The sequence below is a fragment of the Schistosoma haematobium genome, chromosome 1 (genome assembly GCF_000699445.3).
Source record: "Schistosoma haematobium chromosome 1, whole genome shotgun sequence".
NCBI classification, from domain to species: domain Eukaryota; kingdom Metazoa; phylum Platyhelminthes; class Trematoda; order Strigeidida; family Schistosomatidae; genus Schistosoma; species Schistosoma haematobium.
The window spans coordinates 8,137,400-8,159,615 of record NC_067196.1 but is presented as its reverse complement, the minus strand read 5'-3'; the positions used below and the strand labels follow the sequence as shown (position 1 = coordinate 8,159,615).

Here is a 22,216-nt window from a genome sequence, read left to right as displayed (position 1 = left end):
TGCGTGCGTGCGTGCGTGCGTGCGTGCGTGCGTGCGTGCAACAGTTGATTGAAGAGAGAAAGAAAAACAGAGAAAAAAAGAAAGAAAAACTACCTAGTAACAAGAATAATAGTATAAGTGTTTAAAAATTTTCATTTAAATTAATTTGATGGTTATCACTACTCAAATTATGAATTAAATTTATGGTGATTATAATTCTGAGAAGAAAATAATATACTGTTTGACTCATTAATACATATTCTAGTTTGAATTTCAAGTACATAAATGAATAGTTGCTCTGGTTGTTTGGATCTGATGCAGATGTGAAGGCGAAGATCGGTAAAGCAAGAGCAACATATTTACAATTGGAAAACATCCGGAACTCAAAACAACTGTCAACCAACACCAAATTCAGCATTTTCAATACAAATGTCAAGACAGTTCAACTGTATGCGGCGGAAACTCGGAGAACTACGAAAGCCATCATCCAGAAGATACAAGTGTTTATTAACAGTTATCTACGTAAAATACTTCAGATCCATTGGCCGGATACTATTAGCAACAACCTACTACGGGAGTGAACAAACCAGATCCCAGCGGAGGAAGAAATCAGGAAGAAGTGCTGGAAGTGGATAGGACACACATTGAAGAAAGCACCCAACTGCGTCACAAGACAAGCCGTCACATGGAATCCTCAAGGCCAAAGTAGAAGAGGAAGATCAAAGAACACATCACGGCGAGAAATGGAGACAGACATGAGAAGAATGAACAAAAATTGGATAAAACTAGAAAGGAAGTTGGTGGACAGAGTGGGTTGTAGAATGCTGGTCGGCGCCATATACTCCATGGATTAACAGACGTAAGTAAGTAATTTGAATTCGCAGTGGTGAATGAATACACAAACATCATATTGATTTAGTTTAAATTATTTAAATTTCGACTAAATAAACGAAATGATTCAATGGAATATTGAATATGTAACAGGTTATGATAATTTTGCAAGTGCATAAACTGATATAATTTTCCAACTAAACAACCATCAATTTGATCATAAGTTTTTTTACCATCTGTACTCATTCTATTGGTACTTCTGTGCTGTGAGCTACTTATATTCAAATAAGCAGTACATAAGGATAGTCAGGAATAGAATATATATTTCAGTAGAAGATTGAGAAGGAAAGAACAGGAACGGAAAGCAATTGGTATAAAAACGTAGGTACAATGATATCTGAAACGATGGACTGATACTTTCAAATGATGTATTTACTGTATGGTTCTTACATTTTAGTGATTTGTTATGTAATTTCGTGTTCAAATACATTCGATTGTCCTCACTGGTGTTCTTGTTCACTCCAGTACTACTGTCGTATATGTTACTTATATTGACAGATATAAGTAGTACTTAACATCAATCAGAAGTCGAATGTTTGTCAACAGAAGATTGAAAATAACAAATTGAAGAGAACAAGAATGTAAACAGAGATTAATTGTAATAACAGCAGGAATAAAAGATCGATAAACTTTGTAAGAGACAATTAATGGATAATGTGCAAATGAAGTATTCAATGTATGGTTTTCATATTTTAAGAAGACATTCTGTAATGTTGAATTAAACTATTAATTGGTCTTCCTCACCTGAGTTCTTGTTCACTACACTATTACTATTCAACGAGACTATTTATAAATGGTTCACTTATTTTAAAAGAATAAATCGTTTTCCGTAGATCACTGGACATTCAATAGGTGTTGGACAATGAATAACTAATAATATGCTATTCATCATGAAGTACATGTCTATTCACTCGTTTTATACTCATGACTATATTTCTGCCTCGTCTAAACATTGTACATTTCAATAGTTACCAACAGAGCGTTCTTGTAATATAGCTTCAATAACCAAAATATTTAGAGCTTCATCGACACACTTTACAGTTGACCATTTTCAGGCTGAATTTAGCTTTATATTCTCCATTTTTAATTGTTTGTAATTATATCAAATTTAGTTAGTTGTACAGATTAAAACTAAATATAAACTTATTGGTCTATTTTCGATAAACATAAGAAATCTATTATTCATCACTTTATTATCTGTAAAATTCAAGTAAAGATGGATAGTGGCTGGTAGTGGAATGCAGAACGTACATTTCGTTCTGGTTCAGACTCATCAGTTAGATGTACATATACCAATAAGAAACTAATCAATTACAATCCTAAACATCAATGAGAAAGTTCAAACAAACAATACAAGAATGAATTAGACATTCAATTAATTCATTCATATTTTATAAATAAAAATAATATATTTGTAATATCCCAATGAGTAGAAAATTGATTTTCTGACGTTTCGTGGCTTAGTGTAAGTCACTTCTTCAGAGAATAAAGAAGTGACTTACACTAAGCCACGAAACGTCAGAAAATCCAATTTTCTACTCATTGGGATATTACAAATATATTATTTTTATTTATAACAATCAACCCAATGCTCAATTTATTCGAAATTATCAAATCAAACCTTGGTAATGACACCTACAAACTCATATTTTATAGTTGAATTCATGAGTCGATTTAAACTAGACTATCATTGCAAACCTGAAAGCATCAGACGACCATTTCGTCCTAGTATGGGACTCCTCAGCAGTGTGCATCCACCATTTCATCCCATAAGGTCCGACCCTAGAACCTATCAATCTCGCGCACGAATGCTTAATCTCTAGACCATATATTTATTTACAAAATAGAGTTAAATTGAGAAGCTTTTATCACAAGTACATAACTGTAGCTAATCATTCATAAAATAAATACTGGATACAATTACTTCATCTAATGTATTCATAATCATCAACATTATATAGAAGAAGAAACTCATATTAGGACGAAACAGCTGTCCACTGCTTTCATATATTTCCATGATGGTCTAATTTCAATTAACTCATTAATTCAACTATATAATTTATAAATGTTTATCCAAATTTCATTTTACAAATTATATAAGTAATTTAATCTATTTGGAAATGATCAAAGAACTATTTATGCACATCATGAATCTTTTACATGTATATAAACAACCAAAAAAAAGAAAAACAAACAAAAATTCACTTTTAAATTTACAATATAGACAAATTCAAACCGATTACAATACATATATTACTCATTTAGTAATATACACTTATACTATTTATTATTATTGGTAGTAGTAGTAGTAGTAATAGTAATGGTGATAGTAGTACTAGTAATACAAAGGGTAAAGTACCTTATGAAACATTAACATTAATAATAATAATAATGAAACATATTCATTTTGTTTTAATCGCTTTTCAAGGTCGAACTTTCCCCCATTATTCTAATGGTAGACATTCATGAAGTAATTATTATATAAACATTTCATTTGACAAGAACACTTTCACGTATACAATGTACAGTATTAATCTTCTTTTATAATAATACTAATAATAATAAAGATAAATTAACAAATAGTATATTCGTTCAATGTTAAACTATGACAGAAAACAAGTACATTGTAACAAGTTATTTGAAAGGAAAGGCATTTAGTAATTCTATGAAATGAATAACTAATATCCATTCACTTGTATATAATGATACAAATTTTTAAAAAAAATATAATTTATTTATTTACCTGACTACTGCTACTACTAATATTATGATCATTATTACTATTATTATTATTATTATTAGTAGTAGTATTAGTTATAATTTTCAAATATATTATACCTACCAAGTAGATATTAATCAAATGTAATGGCGCCTTTTTAATATATAAAATACATTTCTTAAAATCGGTGTGTATATGTACGTGTGTGTGTGTGTGTGTGTGAAAGTGGGTTTTAAGACGCGGCTTTTAGTAATTTGTGTGGTCTTATCTAATATATATTCCCTTGAATATAACATATAGTTACCAGTGTTGAAAGAAATGTAAAAGAAAAAAGAACAACAAGAAAGAAGTATAGTTCCATTTTGTTTTTACTGGAGAAGTAGATGTTGATGTTGATGTTGATGATGATGACGATGAAGAAGAAGAAGGAGAAAAAAAGAGAAATAGAGGAGAGAGAGAAAGAGAAAGAGATGACAACAATGTTAATTAAACAATGAGTATTGTTAAAATTAATGCTAAAAATACATATACAGAACAATATGAACGACCACCCCGAAACCAAACTAATAGATTGATATACACTTTTTTTCCTCTTTTTTCTATACAGAAAATGATGTTTACATTTATTAAATATTTAAATTCATACATAGAGATAACAAAGAGACAATAAGAATTATGTTTGTAAAGGTAACTTTATATATATATATATATATATATATATATATATATATATATATATATATATATATATATATATATATATATATATATATATATATAGTTATTATTTCTTATTTAAACATAACATAGATCAGTTTTGGATCATAATTTGAATCATAATTGGATCTTATTATTCACAATTGAATTCCTATCTATTACTTTAATTATCTAGTGAATATTCGAATGTAGAATTGATTAAACAATAGTATTGTTATATATAGAAGCTTCATTTCTTATTATATTGTGTACAACTAGAGCATTCGAATGCTAGAACTCACCAGGTTGTAAATGAGAAGATAGAAGACAAGTGAAAGGAATACTATTCTAAAACAGTGTTAATTATGATACAGAAATGTCGGGTCTTTATAGATTTTAGTAAAAATTAGATCATCATTATAGTCTTTTAATCCGCATACAGGGGGTTATTAGCATTTTTCCAATAGGGAAGCTACATGTAGGGATTCTGGAATATTCTTCCAAAACATGATTGAATAAAATATGTTCGGCTCTTTTTGAGCTTATTAGAGCTTCCTCGAGTTCACTCGTGGGCTATCCTCACAATCGTATAAGATTTATATTATGAAAGAAGTAAATCTTAAAGTTAGTAGAAACATAGTAAATTCTATCCAATTAAGAAATCTATTCAAATATGCTTAGATTTTCAAAGTTAAAAGATATTATGAGTTTTCAACTTAACTCTGTATTTTTAAAATGAATCAGTTATGAACACAAAGATATTTATAACTGCTTAATTATTGGATGGTGATCAGTGTCATGTATGTCAGGTCCTTTTCAGTGCAGATCGAATCCTATTGATCAAGTTACAATATGGCCACTAGACTGAGTGACTCGATATTATGTACACTATGTTGAGATGATATGGTGGTTGGAGGTAGTCGACAGGAAACCCTGGACCTAGGTTCTGTGATATTTTGGTACTTGTCAGCAAGGTGTACCTGACACACATTACATTCAACACTACCTAGTGATCGATCAAGTGTAAATATATCTCAGTCCTACAGGTAGTCGGTCGCGACCCGGATAGCCCAGTGGTGACGTCTCTGACTGTGAAGCTGGGTGACACGGGAGCATTAGTTCCCTCAAAATTACTGGTAAACCTTGTTAACGAGTGTCCAAAATAGCACAAAATCTATGTCCAGGGTTTCATGTTGACCACCTCCAACCGACATCTTAAAACAAAGGTATTTTTATATTAACTAGAAAGTGAATAGTTTAATTGAAGTTCATTGGAAGGACTAGTAATCTAATACAATAAGACTGACTGATAACTGATAGATAATAAAATTTCAGTGATGAAAATGATACACGTAAGAAGAGAAAAAATGAGAAGTTTTTACAAGCGATGATTTATGTTCCAAGATAGATGAGTAAAGTCTTAGTATATATGGTATTTTACACACTAAAGAATGGAATTGAGTATGGATTTTTTCGCTTTGCCACTTTGAAAGGGTCACAGTAACATTAAAGTGTTAAAGATAACCATAAAAAATGTTATTCTTCTCATACCAACAACCCAGAAAATTACTGATTTGTGTCATCCCTGACTAGTTTATTTATTGACTATTGATTTAGATGCAATATTTCAGATATATACAAATATTTAGCTTAGTGATTGCTGATGAACGTTCACTAACGAGGTTTGTTGAGGAGATCTGTATTGTACGGAGATGACTACTATTACACATTGAGGTTCTATCCTGTATGTATTTGTTAGTGTTGAGATGGTGGAGAAGCTTTTAGCTCACGTGGATGATTTTGATGGAGTTTTGTTCTCTGAGCTGGATGGTTTGGTCGTGGAGCTTTCATCGTTCTTCTGAACGAAATCATCAGCACAAACTTCAGATAGAAGTGACGTGTTCGAATTTCTCCATATGCGTTTCACAGCTTGTTCTGTACACCTAGACCACGACCAAACCATCCAGCTGACAGAGCGAAACTCCATCAAAATAAATCTATTATTGTACATTACTGAGAAATTTAAAATTAGAATGAAGTATCTACACATTTCTTTTCCACTTACAATGGTATTGTTAAGCGTACGCCTTTATGTGTTATTGTAAAAACTAACAATTCCTTTGTACTTGATGATTGTCTGATTTCAAATTCTAAATACAATACGTTCATTTGTGCACATCTAGTTCTACTTGTTGTAAATTGCACTATTTCGGGTATTCCTGGTTAGTACATTAATTCAATTATTTCTTAACCATCATATTGGAGTCGTTATGGAGTCTGTCATTGAACAGTTGGATATACATTCGAATTCTGAAGTTTTAGAAGATCACATAGAAAGGTTTGAAATCTGGTGTTGAACCAGGAAAATTGTTAAGGATGATAAAATTGTGACTCATTTCCTCACGTTCATCGGAAAGGATGCCTACAGTTTACTAAAAATTTTGGCATTCCCAAATAGGCTTATTTCACTTCCCTATACAACTCTCAAAAAACTACTACTAAGTCATGTAAAGTGTACTGGTTTCGAATGCCGTGAAACAGCGAAATTTCATAGAATGATTGACCAGAACATCGAGAATTCTACCACATCACTTAGTTATCCTGATCTAATGCGTGATCAAAGTCACTCAGATAACAATTCATTGAGGAGATACAAGGCAGGTTACAGAGGTGAGCATAGGTTTGGTAAATGCTTATTCTGTAGTAAATTTTACTCGTGTAATTCATGTGTATTTCAACATGCAAAGTGTTTTAAATGTGGTAAAATCAGACATATACAAGCAGTTTGTAACACTACCGTTCGGTTCTCCGCAAGTAGTGCTAAACTCTGTACTTCCAATCCTATTAAGTTGAGTCTTTCTAATGATCATTTGTCTTTATCAACGGTTTTGAAAAGCAGTATACAGTCATACCTCAGTCCATAATTAAGTGAAACTCAAAATCATTATGAGACAAAATCTTCTAGTCAACTAGCTTATCGGAATTCTCATGTTATTCTACCAGGCATAATAACTGAAATACTTTCAACTATCACGAACATAAATTTACAATTTCCCTTTCTTAATTTAGGCAGCCAATAAATTCATTTTTCCATCTACTGAACAACGAAACATTTGCGTATTTGACTATGGTCAACCGGTGCTCCAGTTGCTCCTTCACTTCGATGTAGCGAACATTGTAACCAGATTATATTGGTTTTTATGACTTCTCGGCATAAAGAGGGAACAAAGTATTATGCTTAGAAGTATTCGAATTGATACACTTACCAGGAGTACCCAAAATAGTGCAATTTACAACAAGTTGGACTAGATTAACACAATCGAACATATCGTATTTGTAATTCGTAATAAGCGGGTAATCAAGCACAAGGGAGTCATTACTACGTACTTATACCACAACCTGCACAGCTTAAATAAGAGTTTGAATCTCTGTAATCGATTATACTTCTCCTTAGGTTCATCGTGTTTGTATCGGATATAGACTCTGTATGATCCAGAATAAATACATTAGTATTCGGATTAACAACCAGAATTAGAACCGACTCACTTGGGCCCTGAAATTGTATTTGATCTAAATGTGGGTTGTATGTACTTAAATCACTGATTTCTAGAAATTGAACCATAGACGTTCAAACGCTATCCTCCCCCAAGAAAAAATGTTGGATCTTCATATCCCCAAGAAAGAAATAATATGTCTTTATTTAGAACATATTTCTCACATTGACCAGAAGACCAACTAAAAATGAACTCATTGTGAGGACAAACAACAATCGATATTAAATCATCCGGATTGTAAATACGTATGAATTCATTTAGAACTTGTGTATCACATTGACTAAGTTTCTCACCAGAAACAGATGGATTATGAGGACATATAACATGACTAGGATTTGATACTTCTGAAATATTTTCCTTAAGTTTATTAAGAATTTCATTAGAGGATTATGGATCATTAGAAAAATTGGTATCTTTCAAAACTGCAACAGATCATGATTTGATTCATTCAACATATTTTCTTCATTTTTATAGTAAATTTCATCAGAAATATATGAATCATTAGGATAAACAATATCTGGTAGAATGATATGAGAAATCTGATGAGAAGTAGATTCATTAACAGCTTTTGTCGCACAATGATTATGGGTTTCATCTGATACACTTGTATTCACTGTGTTGCTCCAATTTTCTTCTGAATACGAGTCCCTTCAGCTTTTTCGGCAAAACAAAAACTTGTTTCGACTGGAGCTTAGTTTCAGAGCTATGAAAGGTTAATAAGACTTCATCTAATTCTGGACTGAGATATGACTTTATACAGTCTATGTCAGCAGTAGAGTCATGGAATGAACCAAGGGAGGTATATAAATGCTTCTGAATGTGGATGTCATCTTACGAAATCGTGATTAAAGATAACTGATCACTAGAAAGACTCAACTTAATAGGATTGGAAGTACAGAGTTTAGCACTACTTGCGGAGAACCGAACGGTAGTGTTACAAACTGCTTGTATATGTCTGATTTTACCACATTTAAAACACTTTGCATGTTGAAATACACATGAATTACACGAGTAAAATTTACTACAGAATAAGCATTTACCAAACCTATGCTCACCTCTGTAACCTGCCTTGTATCTCCTCAATGAATTGTTATCTGAGTGACTTTGATCACGCATTAGATCAGGATAACTAAGTGATGTGGTAGAATTCTCGATGTTCTGGTCAATCATTCTATGAAATTTCGCTGTTTCACGGCATTCGAAACCAGTACACTTTACATGACTTAGTAGTAGTTTTTTGAGAGTTGTATAGGGAAGTGAAATAAGCCTATTTGGGAATGCCAAAATTTTTAGTAAACTGTAGGCATCCTTTCCGATGAACGTGAGGAAATGAGTCACAATTTTATCATCCTTAACAATTTTCCTGGTTCAACACCAGATTTCAAACCTTTCTATGTGATCTTCTAAAACTTCAGAATTCGAATGTATATCCAACTGTTCAATGACAGACTCCATAACGACTCCAATATGATGGTTAAGAAATAATTGAATTAATGTACTAACCAGGAATACCCGAAATAGTGCAATTTACAACAAGTAGAACTAGATGTGCACAAATGAACGTATTGTATTTAGAATTTGAAATCAGACAATCATCAAGTACAAAGGAATCTTAAGTTAATACAAATATCACAATGTCTTTATTATAGTAGCAGGTTGTCAGTTGATTCTTATCCATTTACTTTTGTATGTCACAATATCGTCAGTTCGTGATAAAGCAGACTTCAAAGATACGCTCGCTTATTTTTATTATTAATAGACCTATAATTCATCTTCCTCTGTAATTAAATAAACATACGTTGGTGCCCAAATCATCCCCCTGCTATTATTTCTCACTATCTAACAAACATCAGGTTAAGTGATTCAGTCGGTAAGTATATCAAAGACTAATTGAGAAACAAAGAAAGGTTAATGACACCATATAAAATGAGGTCTAAACTTTCATATTTTGCTTACGTCCTTTTATAGGTGTTTGTATATACTTAAATGTAGATCAATGGTGTTCTTGCAAATTACTTGAAATAATTCGGTATCAACTAAGGTCAAGAAAAACATGACATTTCTTATAACATGTTGGCCAATCTTGACCAGTTATTTTTCTTTCACCAATGCGTTGTGTCCTCCTGATTTACCACAGTATATCCATATAAAAATACTTTTGTTTATTTCGTTTACTACAGAGTAAAGTAGGTTTACTTAACTACACTTGCGATTTCTACATTACAAAAAACTTAATTAATGATACTGAGACTTACTTACATAATTTTCATTGTTACAAAAGAGCTTTACACTAGCTTTAAAGACTTTCCTTTTCACTACATCAAATGATTCTTCAGTGAGCGATTAAAACAATACCAACAAAAAGCTATGTGAATATTACTAATTATGTATCTAACTACTTACTAACAATAAGTAGTCACATAAAGATCAAACTTTGTCCAAACCGATTGATGATTTGTTTTGCGAGACATTAACCACTTTCTGTTGAAAAACGATACTTCAGTCTCTTGGGAAAACTCACAAAATGAAAAAAGACACATAGGTAACGGATAATACGTCTATTCAGTTTCTATATTAGGTTCTACAGTTTTGAGATTTATAGTGATGTGAGTATAATTGACATAATGTACTTGCTTAAATCGTTCGACTAAAAATTATCTTAGATTTTTGTTGAAATGGAGTGATGCAACCACTTAAGCTACATAAAAGTATGACGAAGTCAACCATTTTAAAAAACTTCATGGTCTGACCGAATTTGCGCTTATTCTTGATATTACCCCCTCAGCCATTTCACGAAAAGCAATGAAGAAAGGGACTAAACGTTATTTCCATGAGGGGAAACGGAACAATCCACCTTAGTCATTTTTGACCTTGAACAAGTTCCGTCAACAATTCAACGTACATCGATCGATGTTCTTCGCTTGAAATTGTAGCGGTAAATAAATCCCCAAAATAAATAGCTCTGTACGTTTTCGACATTGGATGTTGACTACGTTAGTTTTAATGGACTCACCTAGCTAATGGCGCTCGGTCGTGTATCCGCACCAGATCACAAGTGGGAACGCCGTGTTCAACAAATCCTGCAATCGCTAGTCAGATTAGATCAGACGATCCTCGATATATTGGTAGCCTATCAAATGCATCTTCAAACCTCTTCACTTCTGTCTTTTGATTCCACATGGTGGGTGCACTTCATATTATGTGTTACTGAATAAAGCGTTGTCAAACTCCGAATACCTGTGGCATCTTCAAAACATTTTAGCTTCAACAAAGGTTTATAGGTGTTCAATTTTATTTCACCAACCTACCCCACCGAAATCAACTACAGAATGATTGTGTATCAAATCCCATAGGGGATTACTAGATATTGTCAGTAAGGTCAAGGATAACGATCATATATTTATTAATTCAGCCCATGCAACCTTAGCAGCACAAAAATCCTCAGTAAGTATGATTTCGGCGTAAGGTAGCTTAAGTTAAAAGATTTAACTCCAATAAGTAAAAACTAAAAATCTGACAATGTGAGTAAGTGCATCATGTTAACGATATTCACACACCTACATGTAACAGTGGTAAATTATTGAGGTAGATATCGGGTATCTAGGCTAACAGATTTTTCGTGTTGAGAAGTCTTGTCTCTATTCATATCCCACCTCTCCTCTTACTTGTTCAAATTCTAGAATTGCAACCATGTGATCAGTTACTCTGTAAATTGATAGTTCTAATTCTGTAAAACTCATTGCTCTAGAACAAACTAAACTCATTTATAGTCATGAAATATCAACATCCAAATAGCTGTTGAACCCACTAAGACTAATCTAGCTCATTAGCTTGAATGTCCACATTAAACGACGAAAAGACCTGGAATCAAATCACGATAGCAAAAGAAATGAGCTCAAAAGAGCAGCTAGTTTACACTCAGTAGTCATGAGCATATTTGATATATTGTGCCTGCCACTGACCTTGAAACAACGCGCGCCATCCGTTAGGGTTGTCACTTATCATGAGTGTATTTCTCGAGCTGATTTTGTGTAACTGCTTTTCAAGAAGTTACAGCTGAAAGTGTTTTGACGTCAAGGTTTCATACTTATCACTTGTCAATAGCAATGGCTAGGTCAGTTCATGGTGAATTACTGTATTTTATATTGGATATGTATTTTTATATTTATTGGTATCGTACTTAGTTTCTCCGATTTTTATTCTCTTCAAACGTAAAAGGGTAGTGTTTGTTGATGACTGCTCGGTTTTATGGATAGATTTACTCATCCAAAGTCTTTTCTGAAGAAAGCCTAACGAAAATCGGTGAGACTATTATTTACGTATGACCTTTGAGTGATGCTACAGGTACCTTTGGTACATGCACTTACTTAATAGCGTTAATAGAGGGTCATAAGTTAATATGAGGAGTTAGGATTAGGATTCACGGTTAAGAATTGTAGTTAAGGTCTTCGCAAAATGACATAAGCTATTGTGCCATAATGCGGCGACTCTAATTTATGGACGACCTTTGAACGAATCTTAAATGACCTTAGGAAATATTAGCTAATCAGCAAACAGTCTGTATAGAGTAAAAAGATGTTATACAAAACCAAGGAAATAAAATGGATACACTTCTTATACGTGGTTCGAAAATTTGTCAAGGTTAGAAAGGGGTTCAGAGGTTCTAAAATCGTAATGCATGCAGTAGAGGAAATCATTCATACGGCTACAGAATAGTCGGCCTCTGGAGCCATGATAAAGTCTCAAGAACTCTCAGCCTCGATCACATAGCTTCAATATTGTTTATGTGCACTCCGGTTGTTGAGTGCACAAAATGCTACTTGCGGATAACGACGCGATGCACATAACCAAGCCTATGTGGGAGTCTGTACGCTTTCCAAATATCCGTATATATTGTAGTACCTGGCTGCAGCCAGTGTTACTGGTGCTTTCATTATCCAGTTCGCAATAATCGTCATAATTTGCCTTAGTTAGGAATTATATATGGGGTTTTTATCACGAACTGACATCAGCTATAATGCCAGAAATGTATTTAGCCAAATGGATGAAAGTCTTTCGCGTTAAAACCCGAGATCTATTATCTTATACCTGATTGATTTGTCCACAAATTATAGTCTCGCCGTTTCATTTGTTATAGCCGCTCAATTATCACGTTTTGTACAAAAATCCCTGTGAACTGAACGTACGTTAGCATTAAGCACTGAAGTTGGCCCCGTAATCTTGAAATCTCTAAAACCCCTCTGATTGGCTCGTCCATAAATTAGAATATCGCCCGAAATGCTAGTTACCTATGTAGATGAATAAATTTTATGTCGAAATCCAAGATTTACTGTCCTTAATGTCGTTGATTTTTCCACACATTATAGTCTCACCCAGTTGAGGTTTCAGATTTGTGTATTAAAGACAGAATGTCTACGGCCCGTGTTAGTCCTTTTCCAGATATTTATTTGCTTAAATACATAAATATCGATACGAGGCTTCTGAGTGTTTAGTCTTTGAATGAGTCATTCCAATGGGCGAACACCACTTCTTTGAATAACAAGTTCCCAGAATTGATGACACGGTGTGAAAAACTGTATGCTATGGGTATTATGTTCCTTCTTGGGTTTTATACTCTCCCGCTATATTCTTTGAATTGTCCTGATCTGATGAGAAGAAATAAGAGGGACACAGCTCCAAAATAGTTTCTTATCATTCTGTACATCAAAATTAGATCACCTCTTTATCTGTGGTAGGACAGGATGAAAAGGTCTAGCTGTTTAACATGCTCTTTGTATGGTTAAACTCAAAGTTCTGGAATTCCACGAGTAGCTGCCCTCTGTACTTTTTAAGACATCCGAGTCGCCTTTTAAATAGAGGCTTACAGCCCCGACTCGGTTTTCAAGTTTGGATCTCACTAAAGTTGTGTATAATGTAGTGAACATATTAGTATCTTACTTGGCAAACATCCGTTTAAGACCCATTAGGGTTCCAAACCGCTTGGCTGTTACTTCACGGCAGTGGGCCTTGGTCTCGATTTCCTTCTATCTTATTGTTTATTTTTACATGTGATATAAATGAAAACGATGTAGTCACTCCTTTAGCCTATCACTAGACGGTGTTTTCGTCAGTCAGTCAGTCAGTAACAACGTAGAACTTCGTTCGTACGTACATCGGTTCGAGTTCCCATACCACATTAGCACAGAGATGCAGTTGTCGATTCAAGTCCCGTAGTGGTAGAGGTAGTAAGAGTATAAATGGTAATCGGGGATATTAGGGTTTGGAGATGTTATTTAAAGAGTATAATACAGTGAAATAAATTTGGGAAGAGAAAAAAAAGAGGCAAGGAGGAATCAGAAGCGCTGTTTTTGTACGGGGTACTGGTCAATAAATCCTACTAAATTGTACGTCGCCTTTGAATTTCCCAGATTTTCACCTTGCCTCAGTTTTTGCAAACAACAAATATGAATAGTACCATCACCTTTTGTCTTTTTTTTCTGATTTCTGATGTCTTGTTAGAGGATTAAAGCATAAATAATAAAGCTAATCATCGGCCTTCCATAAATGTAATGCATTTCGTCTAGGTAGATGCCTCGTGAATTTCTGAAAATAATTGGTATTTGGTGTGGTATTCAGTTCAGGAGTATTGATTACTTCCGTTTGAAAGTTCTGATCACGTTCACCCACTGCTCATGCTAAAACTCTGTTTTAAAAAGTTGATGTATAACGGTTGGTTCACAAATCCGAACCCTTTCCTACATCCTAAGGTTGGGATTATATTTATATTCCTCATACTATAATTGCTTAACGATCCTGTTCATGGCGTCATGTGTGATCGCCTGACAGCCCGGTAATTAGTAGATGTTGATAGGAATTGTGATAACTTGGATAGATGCACGGTTTTCTTAATTCCTAACAAGTTTTACTACGTCCGTCTCAATTAAAACCTGTGGCTTTGTATGTTCATGGTGAGTGCATCGCGAGAAATAGTAACATACTTTGTGGCTTAACAGTTCGTGCAGTTATATTTCAGTCTTATTCATAGCTTCTCAATTTGCCCCACCTAAGAATTTCGGCCATCAATGTAATGGTCATAACTCAGAAAGTATTCCTACTAATTTAGTGCTTGCACATAGTAGTAACAGAGTTATTTTTTATGCTTATAAATCTAGTAGTAAATATCCGGTAAAGAAGTACACCTGCCCGATTCAGATTAAATGTCTTTCTTGTAAGCATGAAGAAAATACTACTCTAGGTAAGTGACCTATTACTTTACAACTCACCTTTATAGTTTTTGATTCATTGGATCTTACGTCTGAAATGAACAGTCCCATTAATTTGAGTCCTATTGCTTTGGATTGTGAAATGGTTGGGGTTGGACTCAAAAATTCTAATGCTTTAGGACGCATTAGTATTGTTGACTATGAGGGAGAAGTTTTATGTGACGTCATAGTTAAACCTGAAGGAGAAATTTGTGATTATCGCACAAAATGGAGTGGAATACGTGAAGAAGATATGTCTCGTGCAATACCTTATTCCTATGTTCGAGAGCGCGTTGAAAAAATCATACATGTAAGCACCTAGTTTTAAATATTAGCGATTAAAATGGTTATTGGTCAAACATTTTATTTGAGATATCAAATGTGACTATGTTGTATTGTAAGTCAATATTTGTGTTTATAGGCTCAAAAACCTAAGTAGTGCTTTAATCTATATTCACATATCAGTCTAATGTAAATTGTGTACAATTATTCAATTTAAATTTTATTTCAAATAAATGGTAATTATTGGACTCAATTCAACATCCGTCCTGTTTTTCAGAATCGTATTGTAATAGGGCATATGCTGAAGAATGACTTCGCCGTATTAAATATGAAGCACCCTCCTCATTTGGTACGTGACACTTGTAGGGTTCCATATCCTAAGTTGCTTGCTGGTTTTTCCACGAAACCTCAAATTGGCCTAAGAGCCCTTACTCTCCGGCTTTTCGGTTAGTGATCATATATTTTGTTACATATTTTTAATAATTTCATAGAAATTTGTAACTCTCATATCATGGGTTTATTTTTCAGTCTTTCTGTCCTTTGAATAATAACTCATATGGAAAATCTACTAACTTGATATCGAACTGTTTACTTGGCAGCGTAATTTTCCTATTAAATTCCTAGCCCGATTAAGGACTTAATAATCATGAGATCAGAATAAAATAATTTCATAGTAAATATTACTTCTACCTTGGCTAGCATTACACTATATTACCTGTATTGATTTATTATGATAGCTTAAGGGTTATAAATCACACGTTTTTACTTGTCACTTAGTGGCTCAAACCCTGCTCCCATCAACCTCAGTTTGTGGAGCCGGATAGTTCGACTAACATTCACAGAAAGGTGTGAGTTACTGTCGTGGGCATACATTAGTAATCGTTTAGTAATTTACAACATGTTTAATCGGTTACAACGGCCGAAAAAGTAAAATTAACAGTTGAGACAAAATATATTTCATTGCATATATTTACGAGCAAGCTGAAGCATTGGGATCATAAAAAATAAACATTTCACAATTTATCTAATTCGAAATACGGAACGGAAATAATTTATTGAGAATAAAAGAGCAAGCTGACGTTAAAGATATAACGGTAAAGAAAAAATCCAAACAATTTGAGGATCAACACCAAAAAGCTGAGTCTAAGATTCTTAGAAATGCTATAAATAATTTAATGACAAAAATTTATTTATAAAATCTTAGAGATTGAATTTTAAGTAAACCCAGTGTTTCGCTCAGCAATCTAGTTCAAGCATCAAAATTATCGAATATAAATAGGTACGTGGTTCTCTGGTTAACTGTATACTAAACAAATCATCCAGTCATGTTAACAATGTTGAAAGTAAGAATTCGCTGTATTGAGTATGAGACATCTAATGTGTAAAGAGAAGCGTGTTTAGATAACAGATCGTATGTATGTGTAATTGGATCTGAGGTGAGAGAAATTTCATCGGCTTTATATCGCCTCTGATCGGTGAATTTTTAATGAAAACATAATTTATAGATTATATGAGTCGAACATTACACACCATGCATTAAATGAAGATAAATAAATATAATAATAAATGTTTGTGTTACTATACTGATCAAGTTAATTGTTCATCATACATCCATATAAACCTTAACTTCGCTTCACCTACGCTTGTTATCCATAGGAGAGAGTCATATGCTATCGACCAGTATTCTCCAACCAACTCTGTTCTGGGAAATCCTTTCCAGTTGCTTCTAATTGCTATGCATTCTTTTGATATCTGCCTCCAATTCCCTGCACAATGTGTTCCTTGGTCCTCCTCTTTTCCTTTTGCCTTCAGGATTCCAAGTTAGCGCTTGCCTTGTGATGTGGTTTGATGATTTCCTCAATGTATGTTCTATACACCTACAGCGTATTTTCCTAATTTCCTCGTCATCTGGAAGCTGGTTCGTTCTCTTCCACAGCAGGCTGTTGCCGATGGTATCCGGTCAACGAACATTGAGTATCTTATGTCAACAATTGTTGATGGATACTTGTACCTTTTTGATGACGATTGTAGTTGTTCTCTAAGATTCAGCTCTGTATAATAGGACTGTCTTGACGTTCGTATTGGAGATTCTGACTTTGATATTGTTTGACAGCTGTTTTGAGTCCCATGTCTTCTTTAGTTATAGGAATACTGCCCTTGCGTTTCCAATTCTTGCGTTTACATCTACATCAAACCCCCCTTGTTTGCCGATGATATTACTCAGGTACGTGAACGTTTCCACCTCTTCCAGTGTTTCTCCATCAAATGTGATTTAGTTGGTTCTCACTGTGTTGTATTTGAAGATCTTGGGTTTTCCCTTGTATATGTTGAGGTCTACTGATGCAGAGGCTTCTGCTACATTGGTTGTCTTAACATGCATTTGTTCCTGTGTATGGATAGAAGGGATCGATCATCTGCCAAGTCAACCCGTTCATTGTATTCTATGCTTCCCTTGAGAAGTGGAGGTCTTCATAATCCAGTCAACTACCAGAAGAAGGAGAAAGAGTGAAAGTAACCAGCCTTGTCTGACACCGGTCTTCACTTGAAATGCATCTGTGAGCTGTCCTCCATGCAAGACTTTACAGTATAGTCCATCATATAAATTCCGTATGATATTGACGATCTTCGCAGGTACATCACAGTGTCAAATAAGGTTCCATAAGGTTCTCCTATCCACGCTTTCAAACGCCTTATTGTCAATCAAGTTGGTGTATAGTGACGAGTTTCATTCAACTGATTGTTCGGCTATGAGTCATAATCTTTCGTTTTGGTCCATACACGACCTATACTTACTGAATCCGGCCTGTTAATCTCGAAGCTGAGCATCTACTGAATCCTTCATCTGGTTCAACAACACTCTGTTGAAAAGTTTTCCTGACACCGATAGTAGTGTGATGCCTCTGTAGTTCTCACATTTGCTCAGGTCTCCTTTCTTTGGTATATTGATGAGGTATCCTTCTTTCCAGTTCATTGGCACCCGTCCTTCCTCCTGAATTGAACGTGGAGCATCTTTGCAGTTACTTCTGTGTCTGACTTCAGAGTTTCCGCTGGTATATTGTCAGGTCCTTCTGCTTTCCCACTCTTGATTTGTCTAGTGGTCATCCTGATTTCTTCGATCGTTGGTGGAGTGACAGCTTCAGGGAGGTCTGTGTGTTCTGCTTCGATGTCCATTGGGTTCAGTAGGATTGGTCTATTCAAGAGTTCTTCAAAGTGTTCTATCCACTTGTTCCTCTGTCCTTGAATCTCAGCGACTGGCTTGTCATTTTTGTTCTTAACCTGTCTCTCTGGTTTACTATATTCCCCCACCAGTTTCTTCGTCATATCATATAGCTGTCTCATATTTCCTTCTCTTGCAGAATGTTCTGCCGTTGTTGCTAGTTCTTCCACGTATTTCTGCTTGTCAACTCTAATGCTCTTCTTCACTTGTTTGTTTGCTTCTGTATATTCAGCTTGTGTCTGAACTTCCTCTGTTCTTGTTCGGCTGTTGTTAATTGCTGTCTTCTTGTTCTTCCTTTCTTGAATCTTGTACAGGGTTTACTTGGAGATTCATTCCTTATGACGATGCTTCTTGCGGCCCGGCACCTCCTGACACGTTGACGTTGGTGCTTCTTTGGTCCGTTTCCAGTTGTCCTCCATCGTGGTTTCTGCTTCTTTTAGTATACCCTGTAAGGCTTGGGACCTGTTGTTGAGAGTTATCTTGAATTCGTTGAGTTTGTCAGTATCTCGATGAAAGGCTGTATTAAACTTTTGTAATTCTGTCTGTCCAACTGTTCAGTGCTTCTTGGTTCTCACGTCTTCCACTGTCCTTCGGAATTTTTTAGTGATGTCAATATGATCTATCTGGTTCCGTGTAGTGTGATCCAGTGAGACCCATGTGACTTTGCGTATGGGTTTGTGTGGAACTATTGTGCCGCCTATGGCCAATTTTTTGAATGTACATAGATTTGCAAATCTCTCGCCATTTTCGTTCCTTTTTCCTAGTCCATGTCGTTCCATGATATCTTCACAGTTGGTGTTGTCCATTCCTACCTTGGCATTTAGGCCTTCCAACAACATACTTCGGTTCTTTTCCTGGGCACTTCTCTACGATCGACTGCAGCCTCTTATTATACTGCTGTTTATCGTTTTCGTTGCTATTATTGGTAGGCGCATAACACTGGATGACATTTATTCTGATCTCCTCTTTTGTTTTGGAGGATGCTTTGATGATTCTAGGCCCATGAGACTCCCATCCTGTTAGCGCTTTTCGTGTCTACCTAGACAGCATCAGTGAAACTCCTTCATGACTAGAGTACAACAGCACCTCTTCCGAAGCTAGTATTTTATGCCCAGCTTGTGTCCAATGGGTTTCACTGATCCCGAGCACCACAAAGTTGTATCTCATCTCCGTAGCTATTTCATTGGTTCTCATGGTCTTCCATATCGTTCGTACATTCAATATACCGACGTTAATTATAACGCCTCATGGTGAAAGTCGAGATTCTTCGGAAGTCACGAGGCCGACGTTACTTCTAACAACAATTATTGTTCTGGTTGAGGCGATATATATAGTCAATGAAATTTCTCTCACCTCAGATCCAATTACACATACATACGATCTGTTATCTAAACACGCTTCTCTTTACACATTAGATGTCTCATACTCAATACAGCGAATTCTTACTTTCAACATTGTTAACATGACTGGATGATTTGTTTAGTATACAGTTAACCAGAGAACCACGTACCTATTTATATTCGATAATTTTGATGTTATCAGAATGGGTTTTGTAGAAATTTTTTAGAAATTTCACAGGTTGAAATCACGATTCAATTGAAGCTAGACCACCATGGAAAACGTCGAAGCACTAGATGGCCGTTTCATCCTATTGTGGGATTCACCAGCAATGAGCGTCCACGATTCCGCCTTGTGAGATTCGAATCCAGGACCTACCAGTTTCACGCGTGAACACTTCGCCTTTAGACCACTGAGCTGACCGGCATCTAACGGTGTTAATGTCTAACTTTAATGGGTAATATTGCCTAGAATAAGAGTATATTAAAGAAATTGAAAAATAAACAAAATTAAAATGATTTCTATTACTGTTAACCTGAATGATATATGACAAGATAATAATAGTAGTCAAGTTCATGACTAAAAAAAACTACTGTGTCTCATCGATTAGTAGTTTACATAGAAAAAGAACAATGAACTAAATATTTAGTGTAATTTGTTACTAGTTAAATTCTTTAATTATAAAGTATAATTAACACTGTATTCAGTTGTTGTTTGTTTTTATTATCTTTTCAAAACAAACTATGGTTATCCAAATATTGACAAACACATTTATACAAATAATATATTATTATTCAGTAATCAATAGTAGTAAGTAATCTTAAAAGAAAACAAGAAAATGTTTTTTGTATACAACTATTTTTAGAAAGTGGCTAGCAATGGAATCCAAGACGCACGTTTCACCCTATTTGGGACTCATCAGCTGAATGTACCTGCATCTTAGAGTTCATGTTCATTCTGGGATTTGAACCCAGTACCGTTAGCCTCAAATGCTATCGCTTTATCTACTTAACTAATAAGTCCAGATAGTCATCAGCTTATGAAATGGGGCTGAAGTTTTAATTCATTTTTGTATTGGTTATTTTGAGTCTTCTCATTAATATTGAAGATTGTCGTTGTTGTCAATCTCATATTGGTATATGTGTGTACATCTTTCATATTTATTTAATTTCAATAACTTTTTCATTAAATTGGGGGTTGTTGTTTTCTTTCTTTCAAGAATGATCTATTTCATATTTTCTTACAACTACTTATTGATATAGGCATTAATATTCAAAATGCTGAACATTGTTCAATTGAAGATGCTCGTGCATCAATGGCAATTTATCGTTTAGTTCAAGATATATGGGAAGCAGATTTACTTAAACCAAATAAAAAACAACTTTTAAAGCATCATTCTAATGATCATTCTAAATCCATATGTTATACCGATAATTGTCAAGAAGATAAAGCATCGTCATCATCATTATCATAGAAACTTTTGATAGTTTTTTTCTAATTTGTATATATTTCAAAAGAGTATCATATAAAATCAGTCAACCATATCAATGTTGGATAATATTCATAACATTTGTGTTAACATTAACGTATCCGAAAACAAATCCCTTCACTATTGAACCTATTTGATAAGAATATAAAACTATTTTGTTTGTTTGTTTTTTCTGATGGAATTCTTTCCACTTTATTTGTAACAAAATCATACCATACATTATGCATATAAACGTTTAGTAATAATCTTTTAATATTGTATATATATATATATATATATATATATATATATATATATATATATATATATATATATTGCTATATGGAACTCAGGGTCACATATGAGACGTTCTTTAAGCCTTAACACTTCATGCTAGGTTATTTCGTTTACTACCCTACATATGTGTTCTATGCAGTCTAAGCTATATTGCTATATAGAGTTGAAGGTCTCAGATGAGACTAGAGGTTCGCCATTGATATTGTGGATGGTTCGGTATTGCTTTGGCAAGTTTTGCTGACTGTTCATGCAAAAAATTGATTTGCTGGTTAGCCGATTTCATTCATAGTGGTGATTGATTTTCAGTGTTCTTAAGGGCCATTGTAAGGCATGTCGCTATTGCTAATATTAATGAGTTTGACTGTCGTGTAAGCGGAATAGGTCAACTTTGACCTGTTCGTTCTGTGCATAATTGATTCATGCGATCATTGATCGGAACAATTATACATGTGAAGTAAATGTGTATATGAATGGTCCACCAGGGTGCTTGGTACCTGTGTGGTGGTTGCGCCACAGGATTGAGTTGTACTATTC

General features: G+C 34.3%; 1 protein-coding gene across 2 annotated transcripts; it reads left to right on the top strand.

Annotated features, from left to right (window-relative positions):
- The first annotated feature begins 11,804 nt into the window (after positions 1 to 11,804).
- On the top strand, positions 11,805 to 21,644 carry MS3_00001798 (uncharacterized protein). 2 transcript variants are annotated; one of them, XM_051209291.1, is made up of 5 exons: positions 11,805 to 11,953; positions 14,994 to 15,073; positions 15,110 to 15,390; positions 15,640 to 15,808; positions 21,180 to 21,644. In XM_051209291.1, exons 1-5 carry the CDS (start codon positions 11,946 to 11,948, stop codon positions 21,389 to 21,391), a joined length of 750 nt encoding a protein of 249 aa, XP_051073056.1. In that variant the 5' UTR covers positions 11,805 to 11,945; the 3' UTR covers positions 21,392 to 21,644. The 2 variants fall into 2 exon arrangements, with proteins under 2 accessions (XP_051073056.1, XP_051073055.1); XM_051209290.1 differs by having other exon boundaries at positions 14,991 to 15,073.
- The last annotated feature ends 572 nt before the right edge of the window (positions 21,645 to 22,216 follow it).

Bases quoted from the DNA above. Each gene is read 5' to 3' on its own strand.
- MS3_00001798 (XM_051209290.1), top strand. The intron at 15,074-15,109 runs GTAAGTGACCTA...TCACCTTTATAG, and splicing joins TGAAGAAAATACTACTCTAG to TTTTTGATTCATTGGATCTT. The intron at 15,391-15,639 runs GTAAGCACCTAG...CCTGTTTTTCAG, and splicing joins GCGTTGAAAAAATCATACAT to AATCGTATTGTAATAGGGCA.